Source organism: Oncorhynchus gorbuscha, linkage group LG03 (assembly GCF_021184085.1).
Source record: "Oncorhynchus gorbuscha isolate QuinsamMale2020 ecotype Even-year linkage group LG03, OgorEven_v1.0, whole genome shotgun sequence".
NCBI lineage: Eukaryota > Metazoa > Chordata > Actinopteri > Salmoniformes > Salmonidae > Oncorhynchus > Oncorhynchus gorbuscha.
The window spans coordinates 22,224,361-22,244,218 of NC_060175.1; the positions used below are offsets into that span (position 1 = coordinate 22,224,361).

Sequence of the window (19,858 nt, forward strand, 5' to 3'; positions counted from 1 at the left end):
CTAAATGAAAATCTATTAAAAGTATGCTAGACTAGACATAATTAGACCTAGGCTATATACTCATGATGTCTCTTTTGATGATGACTTTTTCCGTGGCATGTAAATGAAGAGAAGCTTGTGCACGAACAGGAGGGACACAGAGCCAGAAGGAAGAGTGCTCTGATTCTGATGTGCTCATTTCACTGTTCACTGACGCTGTGACGATAAACTGGCAGGCAGCGCTGCGCAGCGGACTAGGATGCTCTGTTCTCTCGCGCGCACACTCTCCTGTCTCCTGCTTTCCACAGTCAACATGGAAGGGCTTAATTAATGCATGTGTCCCTCCTGCCCTGAAGCTAATGAATTTTAATTCGCGGTTTGAGACTGGACTTGCGTTTTTTCGGCCGCAAAAGCACTGGAATTTCCTTGTACAGAGTGGATAACACGAAGGTATCTGCCGAATAATACGTCTTCAGAAAAGGTACGTTTTTTTGTTGTGGCATGGAATAGGGTCTGAAATTAGCATGTTAGCTTAGCTACACCGGGTTTTAAAGGGTTTTTGTAATGTCGTTTGTTTTCATTATTTCTATACCAGAACAATATAACTAATTGACAGTGTCCATTTTATTTTTTTAAACCGTATTGCCAAGTTTGCCCTTCATATTCCCTGCTATTTTGTTGAGCATATCTCAGAATAGCTTTGCGTAGACTATTTCACATTTATCATGACAATATCAATAGCCTACTGAACAAGATACATGCTTGTCGTTTGGACCGAAGTTCGGTGACTACGTCAGTATCCTTTCACATAATTCTTTGCGCGGAATCAAACGCCGGGCAAAATACCCCAAACCGTGTCCCTAGACCGGAGCGACTGTTAGTGGGCTTTTTAACCCATTGTAACTTAGCAATAACGCCAGCTGTTTCTTCTGAGCATCGCGAGGACTATCTGACGGCCATACACTGCTCCATTTCTACGCTGAGCGCCTAGAGCTGGGCTGTCATTTTACACTGTTGTATTTAGGGATTTTACGAAATAGGCCTACGCCTACCTCAGTGTGTTCAAGGAGAAATACGGACACGTTTGGTGAAGGGTATTGTTCAAGTGTCACGAATCGATTTATATCAATGTTACTTGGACATTTATCAAAAATATTATTGAAGCCTATTCTTCTGCATAGGATACAGTTCCATATGGATAGCAAATGAACAGTAAGGATGAATGACAACACTACACTCTTAGATTTTTTTTTGCAATTTAGAACCAAAAAGGGTTAATCAGCTGTCCCCAGAGGAGAAACCTTTGCATAACCCCTTTTGGTTTCAGGTAGAACCCCTTTGGGTTCTACATGGAACCCAAAAGAGTTCTACCTGGAACCAAAAAGGGTTATCCTATGGGGATAGCTGCAGAACCCCTGTGGAACTCTTTTTTTCTAATAGTGTAATCTAACGTTTGGTGCTTTCTGCATGAATGTGTTTATTTTCAATGACAAAGATGATTGTAACACTCTATCCTTATTATCCATGGAATTTGAGAGATTTTATAAGCTCTCGGGAATATTCAGGCAATATGACCTTTTTCAGCTTCTTCTTGTTTTCTCTGCAGGGCCTAGCACTCGCAGTTCAAGGACTTACACAACTGATTTGACCAAGTGATGCATTAGAGTGACAGCTTTGAATTCACGCAGCTTATCCCTGTGTTTTTGGCTCAGGCAGCATGTCATCTGTGGTGATATTTTAATATGTATGGCCGTATTTTTCAGTGAAAAAATAATAATTTTGGATTGTTTACAAATATGGCTGTGTCCCCTCTTTGTTGTGATGACATGGTCCAGTCCATCATCCCAGACACATATCCTAGTCTTGTGCCTTACTTACATTCTTTGATAGGCTGCTTTAACTTTGTATCCTCATAATGCAACATTGTGTCAATTTTTATAGATGCATTCTAGTTGTATTTGCGTTGCCTGTGCGTTTTGGTTTTAAACCACTCTTTCTCACTCTTTTTTCAACTCTTTATTGTCCAAAAATGTAAATGATGCACTTTACCTACTTTGAGAGGGAGATGGTTCTCTTCTTATTTTCCAATCATGAGATATCCAGCATTAGCTATGCCCTGTAATTTTGCTGACACTGTGAATTGAATGATTAACAACTCTTACCATGTGTAATAAGATTATTAAAGGGTAGGTAGAATAAATGTAGCCACATGTAACATATGGATTTGCATTAGTATACACATAGAAAGTCCCAATGCAAAGTTACACCACGCTTTTTCTATTTTTCGAGTTATTACATAAAACGCTGAAGTCATGTCGGAAAATGTTTTAACGGGGTGGGAAATAATATGGAGGACCCGGCAAGCCAGCCTCTTCCCTATAATGTAAGTTCCAACAGAAATAGCTTCAAATGTATAACTTCAAATTCAATCAAATCGTTTGCACTCATGACTACTGGTTTCAGTTACATTTTCAGCCAACTTACAAGCAAATACTTAATGAATTTACTGTTACAAATGAACTTGCAAGGTTTCTTGCCAACTAGCCTGGTAACGTTATCCCTACAAGCCTGCTAATGTTATGTTAGTATGGCATGAGTCAGCCAGTTGCTATCAACGCCAAATAAGGTCAACCATCTATTAAATAATGTTTTAAAGAATCTTAGCCATATGCCGTTATCTTAGTCAGCAAGCTAGCCAGCCAGCCAGCCAGCTAATGTTAGCTGTTTAGCCAACTAAGTATTAGCCTAGTAATCCTAGCCAACCACCACGGTTATGGTCGGCAAGCCAGAGCCCAACAATTGGAGACCAGCTAGAACACAACTAACACAACACAACTAAAATATAACCGCACAGAGAGCAGAGAGAGCAGAGACTTACAGATTGATGGCTGGGGCCCAGCCAATGGTAAAACTTTGAAAAGGGTGCAGGCTGAGTTAGCTACCAAAGTGAAGGGGATGAGGTGAAGGAAATCCAACATAGCGATAAAAATCCAAAATAGATAGATTCAGATGTCAGTCAGCTAGTGCGCTAGCATTAAACCAAGATGGCAAAAGTTGCAGAACTCCTGTAGCCTACTTCATAGAGAACATAATAAAAAATATGCAAAACAAAAAGAAGAACATACAAGGTACTACACAATTAGAGAAAGCAGGTATGATTTTCTCTTTAGTTTTAATTCCACATCAAGAAGGCACCAACCAGTGCCTGTCGTGCTAACGGGAACCAACTAGATAACACAGCCACAAAGTCGGTGACGAGCATGAGGATGATAACGTTAGCCAGCTCGAACTAGCTAACGAACTAGCATATGAACTCGGTAGCACAGAGTATATTTTCCATATTACATGGAGAAATAGTGCATTGTGGGTAGTTTAGAAGATATCCGGAAATTTGTTTATAAATATGTAATAATTGTTTGTAGTTATAGGTAACCAGATCGTGACTACAACTAAGTTACTAAGTCTTTGATCACTCTGTGTTGTTACTTTGGCGAGTAAAAACTACTCATGCTTGCTACCCTTTAATAAGGTAGATTTGATTATTGGTCTTGTCAGACATAATTATTTAGTCATTACTGTGTTATTAAAGTGTTAATAATACTATTAATGTATTTTTACAGTGTTATTACACTCACAACCTCTTAAGATAGCTCTGTGCGACTGTGTAGCTGGGCTGAAGGAGTGAGCTCATCTCATTACCCCCTGCATGGTGGTGAAGGTGACAACATTTCATAACTGACATTGACACATGCATGTCCTCCAACAGAGGACACTGACTAAAGCTGCCAAGCGATTGGATGAAGATAAATTATATGAGGAAGACTTACAAAATCCTACGGCTATGTAATACATCATTAGTGCCTAACCTATTTCGCATCTAACACAGTAGCAATAATTTCAATAAGAGTTAGGTTTTGAGTTTGTCAATGGCTCCCCTGAGATCAGTGGCATGAGGCTTGTTGGTTTTTATGAAGAAGTGGTTCTGGATGGGGTAGCTGTTGAATGGCAAGGGATCACTGGAGAAGGCTATTTTCATCTTTTGCCAAATTATGACCTATTATTAACAATTGTGAAGTTAAACGTTTGAAATCAATTATGGTTGAAACAGTCTATCAATCCTCATAGTTTACCATTCATGCTCCTTGTTGGGTAGACTGATTCCCGTGGAGGCCTTCCTGTAGCCTATTTATCTTCAAGTGATTCTCCCAGTGGCCATCAACATTGCTGCAATCGTTTTTGTCTGTGATGCTGAATCAGAAACTCCAAAATCAAAATCAAATCAAATCAAATTTATTTATATAGCCCTTCGTACATCAGCTGATATCTCAAAGTGCTGTACAGAAACCCAGCCTAAAACCCCAAACAGCAAGCAATGCAGGTGTAGAAGCGCGGTGGCTAGGAAAAACTCCCTAGAAAGGCCAAAACCTAGGAAGAAACCTAGAGAGGAACCAGGCTATGTGGGGTGGCCAGTCCTCTTCTGGCTGTGCCGTGTGGAGATTATAACAGAACATGGCCAAGATGTTCAAATGTTCATAAATGACCAGCATGGTCAAATAATAATAAGGCAGAACAGTTGAAACTGGAGCAGCAGCACGGTCAGGTGGACTGGGGACACTGTTAGTGCATGTTGTTTACCTTTTAACATTATTCACAAAGTCACCACAGTAACCTGCTACTAATGATGTTAGCTAGTGATGATCATGATCATCAATTTTATGTAAAAGTATGGATTGGTAACCACTCTTTGTCCCTTTCTATCTTTCTCAGAGGCAAATTATGCCAGCAGCACCAGAGTCCCTCCCCCTGGTGACTTGCCAGCCCATTGGTCAGACAGCTCTGTGCACCACCTCTAGCCCCGCCCAATCCCCTGGCAGATCCATGCTGCTGGACACGCCCCACAGAGCCACGCCCACACTATGAGCGCCAACGGGCCCGCCCCTGTGGCCCTGGCTACAGCCCCGGCTACAACCCCAGTCGCCCCACCGGTCGCAGCTCCAGTAGCTGCCCCCACGGCTGCCCCGGTCCCGGTGCCGACCGTCCCGGTGGGCGCGTTGGCACAAAAGAAGCGGGCGCAGTACGCCAAAAGCAAGAAACAGGGCAGCAACGCCAACACCAGGCCTGCCAGGGCCCTGTTCTGCCTCAAACTTAACAACCCCATACGAAGAGCCTGCATCAGCCTGGTGGAGTGGAAGTATCCTTTACAATGGACCACAGTGTGTGTGTGGGTGTGTGTGTGGGGGGGGGGGGGTGGTATGTCTGGATGTCAGTAATCTATGCCGTGTTCTTTAGAGTGTGTTGCGTTGTGTGTGATGTGTATGTGAGTACATGAGAAGAACCATCATGAGCACAGTTAGGGTCGATTCAGGGCCGTCACGAGAACTTCCACCCATGCACCAATTCCTGATTTACTTCTGAATAGTACAGTTGGCTAACTCTGAGTTGCACCTAGCCCATGCCTAACTGTAGCTGCCTAGCATTAACTTAGCCATGTGGAGAGACTGTATCCCGTCTCCATTACCCCTCAGACTCCAGTACAACTAGACGAGAGACACTGCTTCATGTTAATCTCACTGCAGCCTGTGACTCACTACCCAACACAGAATATGAAAGTGAAACAGCAAGTCAACGTTTACTTTGAATCAGTTTGTTCGAGCGTAGGTAGCATACTGCAGCAGGGAATGCAAAAACACATTATTTGACTGCTATAGCCACTGAGGTGTGAATCATTCTACACTTTGTGTTTTTTCAGCGGTTCATGCTAGAGAATAGTCAACTGGAGGTGATTTTGTTTTTTTAAACAAAGTCATTTTTTGCTGCCTCCCAAGGCACAGTGAAAGTCACCACGTCCTAAATCCGAAAATACTGGTGGGGCTTGTAATAACAGAGGGTGACTCAGTGACAAGACACAGCTGTGTGTGTGTCAGCCTCTGCTGGGACTCTGCCGCTCCAGAAGACACAGTCATCAGAACACTGTGATAACAAGGCACATTATCTCATGTTATCTAGTGCTGAATTGCAACGTTGCATTTTGAATGTTGTTCTGACTTTTTTTACTCCTGTAATTTCCATATCTTTGACTAGAACTATCTGTGTTTGTTGACTATCATTTGAACAGGAAATAGTCACATGTTGGCACTGTGAATATATTTGTGATCCACTGCTTTGATGTTTTTCCCTTAACCTTCTCTTCCAGGCCATTTGATATCTTTATATTAATTGCTATATTTGCCAACTGTATGGCCTTAGCTGTGTATATCCCCTTCCCTCAGGATGACTCCAACTCCACCAACCATGACCTGGTGAGTACATTCATATGTCAACATTACTCCTGACCCCCCTAATTAACCCCATGACCTTCAAATCCCATTGCAATACCTTTAACTTCTATTGTGCTCTGTAGGGGGAAGTTGCCCCTAGAGGCTGACCACTAATGGTTAAGGTTAGGATTGGGGGAGGGGAAGCTGATCCTAGATCTGTTCCTATGGGACACTTCACCCCAGAGCCTAGAGAATTCTGTGTTTTGCTGTTTTCAGCTGCTACTGTGAATCACTGCTTGGGTTGCGGCTGTGTACTCTGACAGTAACATCATTCATGGTGCAGATGACTTATGGTGTCATTGAAGTCTCTATGGAGGTGCTGTAGGATATACGATACCCTCAGTTTGTTTTCAGGTTGTTATGCTGTACCCTGCTCAGATGTAATGGCTGTGTCTGGTTGTAGGACTAGCGGTTGTCAGGACATGTTTAAAAGGAATATATGGGTGTTTTTTTTTGCTGGTCAATGGTCATACTTTATTTATGTATAATACATGTAATATCTTGCTTTGGATGTGTCAATATGTGTGTATATCCTCTTTGAAGATTGTTATTGTGTAACCACAGAGTCTATGAGTCCAAGCTTTGGCTACAGAGAGAATCATCTCCATGCTTGCAGTGCACTGGAATTTCATTCAGCTTTTTATTTTTAGAAATCCCCATCTCTGCACCACTGCTCTCTATGCTCCCTGTGCATGTTAGTCTGACAGTGTGTCTGTGTAGGCTGATGAATTATGGGTGATGTAGTGTTCAAAGCAGTGCTTCTACAGCTGAGAGAAAGTATGAGAGTGTGTGCAAAGTCCACTGGCGAGACAACAGACATTTGGATTTGTACATGAGCAGAATTTAGCTGGAGTGTTTAATGATTCATGAAGAGATCGTATGTCTGACTGCAGAGAGAGCGGACTGCTGGATGTTCACGTAATGTTATGTCTGAGAGAGATAGAGAGAGAGGGGGAGAGAGAGAGGGGGAGACAGACAGACAGACAGACAGACAGACAGACAGACAGACAGACAGACAGACAGACAGACAGACAGACAGACAGACAGACAGACAGACAGACAGACAGACAGACAGACAGACAGACAGACAGACAGACAGACAGACAGACAGACAGACAGACAGACAGACAGACAGACAGACAGACAGACAGACAGACAGACAGAAAAAGAGAGATAAAGTAGGATGGTGTGAGAGTGATAGAAGGCTAGTTGAAGCTGTCCAGTTTTGTAAAACTCAACACAACTACTGCTTTAAAAGATGAGTGGGGTTTATACTGCAGTTATGCTGTGATTGTACGACGACGTTATACTGTAAGATACCAAGATGTACTACTTGAGAGGAGAAGTGTGGTGTAATGCTTGCCAATGTGACCTCCAGGAGGGTGACCCCAGGGCATTTGTTTGCACAGTGGTGCATAGGCGAAGGAAAGTAGGTCATCAGGGACAATACAGTCTGTGCTACATTATTGTGTAATCTTGGTTGGTGTTAAACTACATGTTGTTAGGAGGACGAAAGTGCATCTTCTTAGTGAGGGGATTGCGATGCTCATATCAGTATGAGTATAAGGCAAAAATGTTGTCTTGTATGTCTCAGTTGGTAAAGCATGGCGCTTGCAACGCCGGGGTTGTTAGTTCATTTCCCGCAGGGGCCACCCATACAAAAATGAATTAAAAGACAGATGAAATGTAACAGGGGATCTGATCTGATAGTTCTGGGGAGTAAACCAGGGCCATATATAAAGTATGTATGGCCCTGGAGTTAACTATGGTTGTAACGCCAGGGTAGTGGGTTCGATCCCCGGGACCACCCATACGTAGAATGTATGCACACATGACTGTAAGTCGCTTTGGATAAAAGCGTCTGCTAAATGGCATATATTATTATTATTATAAGTTGACTCTATGGAATGTAATGTAGCATATACACTGTGTGTACAAAACCTTAGGAACACTGCTATTCCCATGAAGAATCCAGGTGAAAGATATGATCCCTTATTGATGCCACCTGTTAAATTGACTTTAATCAGTGTAAATGAAGGGGAGGAGACAGGTTAAAGAAGGATTTTTAAGCCTTGAGACAATTGAGACATGGAGACACATACACAATGTACAGTGCCTTGCGAAAGTATTCGGCCCCCTTGAACTTTGCGACCTTTTGCCACATTTCAGGCTTCAAACATAAAGATATAACACTGTATTTTTTTGTGAGGAATCAACAACAAGTGGGACACAATCATGAAGTGGAAAGACATTTATTCGATATTTCAAACTTTTTTAACAAATCAAAAACTGAAAAATTGGGTGTGCAAAATTATTCAGCACCTTTACTTTCAGTGCAGCAAACTCTCTCCAGAAGTTCAGTGAGGATCTCTGAATGATCCAATGTTGACCTAAATGACTAATGATGATAAATACAATCCACCTGTGTGTAATCAAGTCTCCGTATAAATGCACCTGCACTGTGATAGTCTCAGAGGTCGGTTAAAAGCGCAGAGAGCATCATGAAGAACAAGGAACACACCAGGCAGAAGTTTAAAGCCGGATTTGGATACAAAAAGATTTCCCAAGCTTTAAACATCCCAAGGAGCACTGTGCAAGCGATAATATTGAAATGGAAGGAGTATCAGACCACTGCAAATCTACCAAGACCTGGCCGTCCCTCTAAACTTTCAGCTCATACAAGGAGAAGACTGATCAGAGATGCAGCCAAGAGGCCCATGATCACTCTGGATGAACTGCAGAGATCTACAGCTGAGGTGGGAGACTCTGTCCATAGGACAACAATCAGTCGTATATTGCACAAATCTGGTCTTTATGGAAGAGTGGCAAGAAGAAAGCCATTTCTTAAAGATATCCATAAAAAGTGTCGTTTAAAGTTTGCCACAAGCCACCTGGGAGACACAAACATGTGGAAGAAGGTGCTCTGGTCAGATGAAACCAAAATTGAACTTTTTGGCAACAGTGCAAAACATTATGTTTGGCGTAAAAGCAACACAGCTCATCACCCTGAACACACCATCCCCACTGTCAAACATGGTGGTGGTAGCATCATGGTTTGGGCCTGCTTTTCTTCAGCAGGGACAGGGAAGATGGTTAAAATCGATGGGAAGATGGATGGAGCCAAATACAGGACCATTCTGGAAGAAAACCTGATGGAGTCTGCAAAAGACCTGAGACTGGGACGGAGATTTGTCTTCCAACAAGACAATGATCCAAAACATAAAGCAAAATCTACAATGGAATGGTTCAAAAATAAACATATCCAGGTGTTAGAATGGCCAAGTCAAAGTCCAGACCTGAATCCAATCGAGAATCTGTGGAAAGAACTGAAAACTGCTGTTCACAAATGCTCTCCATCCAACCTCACTGAGCTCGAGCTGTTTTGCAAGGAGGAATGGGAATAAATTTCAGTCTCTCGATGTGCAAAACTGATAGAGACATACCCCAAGCGACTTACAGCTGTAATCGCAGCAAAAGGTGGCGCTACAAATTATCAACTTAATGGGGCTGAATAATTTGCACGCTCAATTTTTCAGTTTTTGATTTGTTAAAAAAGTTTGAAATATCCAATAAATGTCGTTCCACTTCATGATTGTGTCCCACTTGTTGTTGATTCTTCACAAAAAAATACAGTTTTATATCTTTATGTTTGAAGCCTGAAATGTGGCAAAAGTTCGCAAAGTTCAAGGGGGCCGAATACTTTCGCAAGGCACTGTATGTGTGACATTCAGAGGGTGAATGGGCAAGACAAAAGATCAAAGTACCTTTGAATGGGGTATGGTAGTAGGTGCCAGGTACACCGGTTTGTGTCAACTGCAACTAAATATTAGGAAGGTGTTCTTAATGTTTTGTACACTCGGTGTAGGTATGTAGGCTACATTATACCTTATCTTATGTTCATATGGTAGAATGATGATTAAATCAAATCAAATGTTATTAGTCACATGCGCCAAATACAACAAATACTTACGAACCCCCAACCAACAATGCAGTATAAAAATAATATGAGCAAGAGTAAGAAATACAAATAACAAGTCATTAAAGAGCAGCAGTAAAATAACAATAGCAAGATTATATACAGGGGGGTACCGGTACAGAGTCAATGTGCGGGAGGGGGCACCGGTTAGTTGAAGTAATATGTACATGTAGGTAGAGTTATTAAAGTGACTATGCATAGATGATAACAAAAGAGAGTAACAGTGGTGTAAAGGGGGGGGGGGCAATGCAAATAGTCTGGGTAGCCATTTGATCAGATGTTCAGGAGTCTTATGGCTGTTTAGAAGCCTCTTGGACCTAGACTTGGCACTCCAGTACCGCTTGCCATGTGGTAGCAAAGAGAATAGTCTATTTTTTAACCTTTATTTAACTAGGCAAGTAATTTAAGAGCAAATTCTTATTTTCAATTACGGCCTAGGAACAGTGGCAGAACGACAGATTTGTGTCTGATTTGTACCTTGTCAGCTCAGGGATTTTAACTTGCAACCTTCCGTTTACTAGTCCAATGCTCTAACCACTAGGCTACCCTGCCGCCCTGCCGAGAACAGTCTATGACTATGGGGCGGCAGCGTAGCCTAGTGGTTAGAGCGTTGGTCTAGTAACCGGAAGGTTGCGAGTTCAAACCCCCGAGCTGACAAGGTACAAATCTGTCGTTCTGCCCCTGAACAGGCAGTTAACCCACTGTTCCCAGGCCGTCATTGAAAATAAGAATATGTTCTTAACTGACTTGCCTGGTTAAATAAAGGTCAAATTAAATGGTGGCTGGAGTCATTGACAATTTTTAGCGCCGTCCTCTGGTGTAGAGGTCCTGGATGGCAGGAAGCTTGGCCCCAGTGAGGTACTGGGCCATACGCACTACCCTCTGTAGCGCCTTGCGATCGGAGGCCGAGAAGTTTCCATACCAGGCAGTGATGCAACCAGTCAGGATGCTCTCGATGGTGCAGCTGTAGAACCTTTTGAGGGTCTGAGGACCCATGCCAAATCTTTTCAGTCTCCTGAGGGGGAATATGTTTTGTCGTGCCCTCTTCACGACTGTCTTGGTGTGCTTGGACCATGTTAGTTTGTTGGTGATGTGGACACCAAGGAACTTGAAGCTCTCAACCTGCCCCACTGCAGCCCCGTCGATGAGAATGGGGGCGTGCTCGGTCCTCTTTTTCCTGTAGTCCACAATCATCTCCTTTGTCTTGATCGCCTTGAGGGAGAGGTTGTTGTTCTGGCACCACACGGTCAGGTCTCTAACCTCCTCCCTATAGGCTGTCTCGTCGTTGTCAGTGATCAGGCCTACCACTGTTGTATCATCTGCAAACTTAATGATGGTGTTGGAGTTGTGCCTGGCCGTGAAGTCATGAGTGAACAGTAGTCATGAGTGCAGGAGAGGACTGAGCACGCACCCCTGAGGGGCCCCTGTGTTGAGGGTGTGTGAGGGGCCCCTGTGTTGAGGATGTGTTGTTACCTACCCTTACCACCTGGTGGCGGGCCGTCAGGAAGTCAAGGATCCACTTGTAGAGGGAGGTGTTTAGTCCCAGGGTCCTTAGCTTATTGATTTGCTTTGAGGGCACTATGGTGTTGAACGCTGAGCTGTAGTCAATGAATAGCATTCTCACATAGGTGTTCCTTTTCTCCAGGTGGGAAAGGGCAATGTGGAGTGCAATAGAGATTGCATCATCTGTGGATCTGTTAGGGTAGTATGCAAACTGGATTGTGTCTAGGGTTTCTGGGATAATGGTGTTGATATGAGCCATAACCAGCCTTTCAAAACATTTCATTGCTACAGGCGTGAGTGCTACGGGTCAGTAGTCATTTAGGTAGATTACCTTAGTGTTCTTGGGCACAGGGAGTATGGTGGTCTGCTTCTAACATATTGGTATTACAGAATCAGGCAGGGAGAGGTTGAAAATGTCAGTGTAGACACTTGCCAGTTGATCAGCGCATGCTTTCGGTACACGTCCTGGTAATCCATCTGGCCCTGCGGCCTTGTGAATGTTGACCTGTTTAAAGGTCTTACTCACATCGGCTGTGGTGAGCGTGATCACACAGTCTTCCGGAACAGATGGTGCTCTCATGCATGTTTCAGTGTTATTTTCCTCGAAGCGAGCATGGAAGTAGTTTAGCTCATCTGGTTGGCTCGTATCACTGGGCAGCTCTCGGCTGTGCCTCTAATCCATTGCTTTTGGTTGGGGTGTGTAGGTACGGTCACTGTGGGGATGCCAGTGACTGATGTGGTGTACTCCTCAATGCCATCAGAGGAATACCGGAACATACAGTATTCCCGTCTGTGCCAGCAAAACAGTCCTGTAGCTTGGCATCTGCTTCATCTGACCACTTATTGACCGAGTCACTGGTGCTTCCTGCTTTAGTTTTTGCTTGTAAGCACTAATCACGAGGATATCATTATGGTCAGATTTACCATATGGAGGGCAAGGGTGAGCTTTGTATGCGTCCCCAGCTACTTGGAGCGCCGCATCTGGGTGTTTTCCTGTTTGCTCATGGCAGAATACAGCTCATTCATTGTGGCCTTAGTGGCAGCATCAGTCTGTGGTGGTATTTAGACAGGTACAAAAAATACAGATGAAAGCTCTCTATGTAGATAGTGTGGTCTTCAGTTTATCATGTGTGGTCTACAGCTTATCATGAAATACTCAAGCAAAATCTCGAGACTTCCCTAGATATTGTGCACCAGCTGTTATTTACAAAAATACATAGTCCACTGCCCCTTGTCTTACCAGACGCCACTGTTCTATCCTGCCAATACAGCGTATATCCAGCCAGCTGTATGTTGATAATGTTGTCATTCAGCCATGACTCCGTGAAGCATAAGATATTACAGTTTTGAATTTCCCGTTGGTAGTTCAATCTTCCACGTAGGTCATCGATTTTATTTTCTCAAGATTGCACGTTGGCTAGCAGAATGGAAGGAAGTGGGGGTTTGTTCGATCACCTACAAATTCTCAGAAGGCAGCCCACCCTCTGACCCCATTTTCTCCACCTTCTCTCCACGCAAATCACGGGTATCTTGGCCTGTTCCCGAAAAGCAGTATATTTTCCGCATTGGGCTCGTCACTCGTTAAAGGACAAAAGGATTCTGCCAGTCCATGGTGAGTAATCTCATTCCTGATGTCTAGAAGTTAGTTTCGGTCATAAGAGACGGTCGTAGCAACATTATGTACCAAATAAGTAAAAAAATAAGTTACAAACAACGCAAAGAAATTAACAAAAAAACACAATTGGTTAGGAATATGTAAAATGTCGGCCTTCTTGATTCAACCTCATAGGGGAACAAACTATAGTGTCATACTAAAAGTCGACTCTATGTGATATAAATGTAGGCTTCAGTACACCTTATGTTATGTCTATATTCTGTAGAGTGGCTATGAAATCACTCCACAGACGTATACCTTTCACTGTGCCCAGCAACTGTGGGATGGTCGTATTGTTATGTGAGGGAAGGATTGGGTGGGTGGGGATGTATCTAAATGGCAGCTAATGAGCAATTGCTGTGCTGACTGAAAGATCCACACGCACGCACACATATACGGAAACACACACACCCTCCACTACATCCTCATGCTTTCCAGCCCGCCTGGCCTCTGACTGCTACTTAGCCACGCATGAGAGGCCATGCTGAGGATTAGACATGTCATTATATATATCACATATTGGACTCAGAGTACCAGGGAATCTCCCACCACCGCCTCAGCTCGGCTGCTACCAGAAACTCCAGACTGTCTGCATCTTAAAAGGCACCCAGTTCCCTGCATATGCACTACTTTTTACCAGAGCTCTAGTTAAAATTGTCCAGAGCTCGGTATTTGTCTTTATCCATCTACTGCATTGGCCTTTTTTACATTAATTCTCCCGTTTTTTGTTTGTTGATATTTGTCACTGGTGTGTACTTTGGGTAGTGAATAATAGGGTTGGGCTATATTACGATAGCGTCATCTGTCTACGATGATTGACAGCCAAATGAATTTCCCCCTTCTGGGAAAATAAAGTTGATTTGAATCTGAATCTGAATCTGAGCCATCGTCGATGGTGACCATATCGGGATGTGACAGACGATGGTTTAGTCTATTTGAATTTGACTTGCGGCTCACAGTAAATAACGAGTCTCACAGCGTACAGCAGGGCAGCACACAATTGACCTTCCAAGTAATTTGCCTTTTCCTATTTGCTAAATTCTATTTGAATAAATATCTCATATACAGAACGCAATAGAGAAATGTAGGCCAGACAGAGTGGATAATTCTACCAAAGCAGTGCTTTTTTAAGTGGAAATTACAAACTTTAGAAGCCTTTTTAAACCTTTAATACACTACAAGTTTGAAATATTCTGCATTACAGGAAAATTCTTATCAACAAAAGAGTGATCAAAGCGTAAAAACTTAAGGTAGCAGGGGACTAATAATGAGAGAGAACCAACAATATCAAAATCTAATTACAAGTTTAAGCTTATTAAGAACGAAATGATCCATGCGGACTGGGAAAATCCCTCCAAGCGAGGTTGTAAACCAAATGGCCAATATCCTATCCTACGTGTAATCTTTATTTAACTAGGCAAGTCAGTTAAGAACAAATTCTTATTTACAATGACTGCCTACACCGGCCAAACCTGGACGACTCTGAGCATATTGTGTGCCGCCCTATGGGACTCCCAATCACGGCCGGTTGTGAGACAGCAGGATTCAAACCAGGGTATCTGAGTGATGCCTCTAGCACTGAGATGTAGTGTCTTAGACCGCTGTACCACTCAGGAGGCCCTATTAACTCTTCTATTCCATTTCTACACTGACTCTATGCACACTCACACGACTCTACACACTCACTCACACGACTCTACACACACACACACACACACACACACACACACACACACACACACACACACACACACACACACACACACACACACACACACACACACACACACACACACACACACACACACACACACACACACACACACACACACACACACACACACACACACACACACACACACACACACACACACACACACACAGCAGCTCCCAATGCAGGCCCATATGTGGGCTGGCCTGCTGATGTTGGGAGAGCCATGATGGCAAGGGGATGGCACAGGGTCAGGGTGGATGGCCTAGCTGTCAGAGAGGGCCAACCAGGCGAGTCCCCTGGATCCTATCTTCCTATCACGAGGCTCTAATGCCATGCAGATTAGATTCAGAGACAGACTCAGTGTAACTGGGTTACAGCTCCAGTCGCAACATATACAGTAGCACAGAGAGACAGACAGACAGAGAGACACGCTGCAAATAGCATCAAAGCAGACAAACTGTGAGGTGAGTTCTACGGATGACTCCCTAACACAGGGAGAGGGGTTGGGGGAGAGGTCTCACCGTACCGTTAAACTCAGTAGCTTACTTTGAGCTCAGCGAGCTGACATCTTTTAAAGAACGGAGAGAGGAGGAACATAGACTAAAGCTCTGTGGGAGAAACCAACGGTGAGCTCCTTACTGATATGTTTTGAAACAACTACTCAAAGAGGTGCAGCTGTGAGGAAAAGCGTTCTGCCCGAAACTATCACTATCTAATCACACATAAATGGCATACTATTCCCTATATAGTGCACTACTTTTGGGCAGGGCCCTATGGCCACTGTGGCTCTGGCTGAAATTAGTGCACTACTACACAGGGAATATACGGTGCCATTTCAGACTCGGCCATAGACTAGCTCCTGTGGATGGATGAGATGTAATAATAATAATAATAATAATAATAGATGTGTGTTTAGAACAGAGACATATTCACTAGGAACCAAATGGAAGGAAATCTGGAGGGACCTACCTGAATTTGCCCAATAAGAAACACTTGTTTTCACTTTCCGTTGCAAAATGTTTTGTGTGTAGTAATGAACACGACCCAGTAATGAACACGACCCATTGCAGTGTGCTGCAGAATCATGTTGCCCTGGTTTGGAGAGTGGGCCTTACAGCTTGCCAGCATCGTTAGTAAAGCTTGGTTTACTGCAGCAGCAAGCAGCTCATTATAAATAGAAATCAATTTCCTCCTCAGGCAGTAAGACAAGGCTGGAGGACTGGAGTTCCACAACCACCAGGAGGCAGAAGGGAGTCCATATTAATAGGGCTGAATGTACACACACACACACACACACACACACACACACACACACACACACACACACACACACACACACACACACACACACACACACACACACACACACACACACACACACACACACACACACACACACACACACACATACAGGGCATTTCCAAAAGCACGATTCGTCATGGTCCGCCATGGTTGACCAACTTGACTTCCTGCTCTAATACACTGTAAAAAAAAATCTAGTTGTTTCAATTTGATATTATTAAGTAACTGGTTCTACAGCCTTTCAAAAAAAAATTACTCGGTCAGTGTTACCTGAACTTGCCCTTTTTAGTTAGCTCCAACATGAGAAAACATAAGCAAACAATCTTAAACTTTACAGTTTTTAACAATCACTTTGGCACTAATTTCAGAACCTTGTGGTCATTTTTCAAAACTCTAGACACAAAACTCAAAACGGTCATCACTTGTAACACAGGCTGCCCAGTGTTCAAAACATTGCATTGTGCATTCATATCTTTAAAGAAACCTTGCACTTACAGAATCATTGATTCAAGTAACTTATTTATCATGAAATACCATAGGAACATTCATTTAGATCACCCACACACAAGATACTGATAGTTTCACTGTGTAGTTGTTCATACAATCATTAAATATTCTAGTACAAAATATGTGATACATGTTTCATTATGCTACTACACGTAAATACATCACTGTAAAATAACTAGTAGAGAGAATACTACAGACACAGTGGAATCCTTGAACAAAATATGACATTTATTGATGAAATACAATAAAATCACAACATTGTTTTCTTTGAATCAAAGCAAAAATAATGAGCAACAAAAAAAGAAAAAACAGTCAACTGCAGGTCAACTGCAGGTCAAAAGGTCAACTGCAGTGTTCCTCACCTGGCTTACTGTAAAAACCTAAACAAAATATTGATTACTGTACTTCTATATCCATCAACCCTGTCTTGTAGATTTGGCCACAGGTTCTCATCCACATCACAATGGATGTTTTCATTAGCCAAACATCTTGGGAAGAATCTTCGGGCGAATCCAGGCCTGACACTGGCCTGCCGTGATGACATTGCATGTGTCATCCATGGCCTTGAGAAGGGCGGCTTGTTCGTGAGGGCGCCTATCATATTTACCTTTTTTTATTTATATACCTTCCACGTCCAACTGGAGAATAATTCCTCAACCGGGTTAAGGAAAGGAGAGTATGGGGGTAAGTACATGGTGGTAAATTGTGGATGGGCTTGAAACCATACTTGCACTATTTGAGCATGGTAGAACCTGACATTATCCCACATAATGACATAGGTCATACCTTCAGCTCTACAGACCTGATTTAGCTCATCAAGGAAGGTTACATTCGAACAGCGAATCATGTGGCTGCATGCACCTCAATATATAGAGTATATAGAGTAGGGAGCTTTAGATGTTGTTTGACCAAACATTAGAATGGGCAAGATGAGTAATCTAAGCAACTTTGACCGTGGTATGATTGTTGATGCCACACATGGTGATTCTAGAATCTCAGAAACAGCTGCCCTCCTGGGATTTTTACACACTACAGTCTCTAGAGTTTACAGAGAATGGTGCGGTAAACAAGACACATTCAGTGAGCGGCAGTTCTGCGGGCAAAAACACCTTGTTAATGAGAGAGGTCAGAGGAGAATGTCCAGACTCATTCAAGCTAACAGAAAGGCCACATGCTCAAATAACAGCTGTTTAAAACAGTGTTGTGCAGAAGGGCATCTCTTAACGTACAACACCGTGAATAATTCAGGCTGTTGTGGAGGCAAAAGGGGGTCCTACCCAGTACTAGATAGGTGTACCTAATAAAGTGGCCGGTGAGTGTACAGTAATGTCAAATCTGAAAACATGGTCTGGAAAAGTGGTACATGGGACCATAGAATCAGTGTCTGATAAAGAATGACGATGAAACATTACATCCATAGATAATGAAGTCCAATTGGTTCATGTTCCACGGTAATTGGTGTCAATGTATCTCGTTATCCTGAAACTTTCATGATCTAAACATGGAATATTGTTCTTCAGTTTCCTTAAAACTATGCATTAAGAGTAACGCAACAGTTACTTATCATTTTGAGCAGTTGTATCAATTGATAGTTAGATCATTATAATGAAATTAATAGACAGTCATTTCAGATGTAATGTGTGAATTGCATTTTAAAATGGTAATACTTTGATGTTTTAAGATGTGTCATTCTGAACAGGTGATTTTAGTTCAATGAACAAATGACCTTAGCTTTATGTGTATTGTATCCAAGCAATTGGAAAAAGTGTTAAGAGTTTTGAGAAATTTGCATTTTGATCATTGGTTGTGAGTTTTGTGTCTAGAGTTTTGAAAAAATACATCAAGGTTCCGAAATTAGTTCCAAAGTGATTGTAAAAAACTGTAACTTAAAGTGTTAACTTAATGTGTTTTCGCAAATTGTCTCATATGTTTGTTCAACTCTATATTTTGGGCATCTTACCTAAGAAAAATATGTGGAATTCGTTACTTGTAACATTTTCAATGTACATGATTACATTGTGAATGTTCATTTATACAGCAGTTATTATTCAACATCTCCTCACTTGGGATTTGAACTCACAACCTCTTGGTTGACCGCAGTCCAATTTTCCTGCTACGCCACCATGTGTGTCAATAACTGATTTCACCTGTATTGCTACACTTTTCGCTTCAATGTTAATCTCAGCTCTGTTAAAAGTACACTCAAGAAAAACTATTTTATTGATCATAGTGGTTCAGGAGTACCATTAAAACAGAGTAATATGACCCACCAACATTAGACAACTATACAAAAAAAACTACAATTGCTTAAATAAGTAAATCAAATCATGATGTGAGAATAGTCAGATGAACTGATAATTGACACCGACATGGTGGTGTTGCAGGAAGGTCAGAATGCCATGAGCCAATGACTTAAAATGACTTAAAATGTAAATGTAATGAGCCAAGAGGTTGTGAGTTCAAGTCCCAGATTAGAAAATGTTTCAGTAATCATTACTGTATAAATATACATGCAACATGTATGTCAATGTGTATCAATTATATATGTGGGAAACATTGCTTGTTCCTGATAACTTCCTTGTCAAAAAGTTTGGAATGAGTGCTCTGAAATGATCACCCAGAAAGGCTCTAACAGCCACCTTATTGAAGAACAGTCACACACCTGTCTGAGAGAGTGTTGCCTGTCTCCACCTGTCTGGGAAACAGCCAGGGTGACATGGGGCCTGTCTGCCCCATCTTTCCTGTTTTAAGGTAATTTGTGACAGCTCTCTGTAAGACTCAGTGCTCCCGGGAGGCAGCTCATCCTGCTGAAGATAGCTGAGCAGAAAGCACCCTGGAACAATGACCTTTTCACTGTGTATATGATTCATACGTTTTAACCTTCATAGGGCAAAATGCACATGGAG

General features: G+C 42.5%; 1 protein-coding gene across 14 annotated transcripts in view; it reads left to right on the plus strand.

The window, feature by feature from the left end:
• The first annotated feature begins 278 nt into the window (after positions 1-278).
• LOC124028199 (voltage-dependent L-type calcium channel subunit alpha-1D-like) overlaps positions 279-19,858 on the plus strand; it is a 148,233-nt gene continuing 128,653 nt past the window's right edge. For all 14 annotated transcript variants that reach the window (XM_046340319.1, XM_046340327.1, XM_046340346.1 and 11 more), the window contains exons 1-3: positions 279-460; positions 4,747-5,170; positions 6,173-6,278. In XM_046340319.1, coding sequence (XP_046196275.1) covers positions 4,896-5,170; positions 6,173-6,278 — 381 coding nt within the window. In that variant the 5' untranslated portion in view covers positions 279-460; positions 4,747-4,895. The remainder of the gene's footprint in view (positions 461-4,746; positions 5,171-6,172; positions 6,279-19,858) is intronic.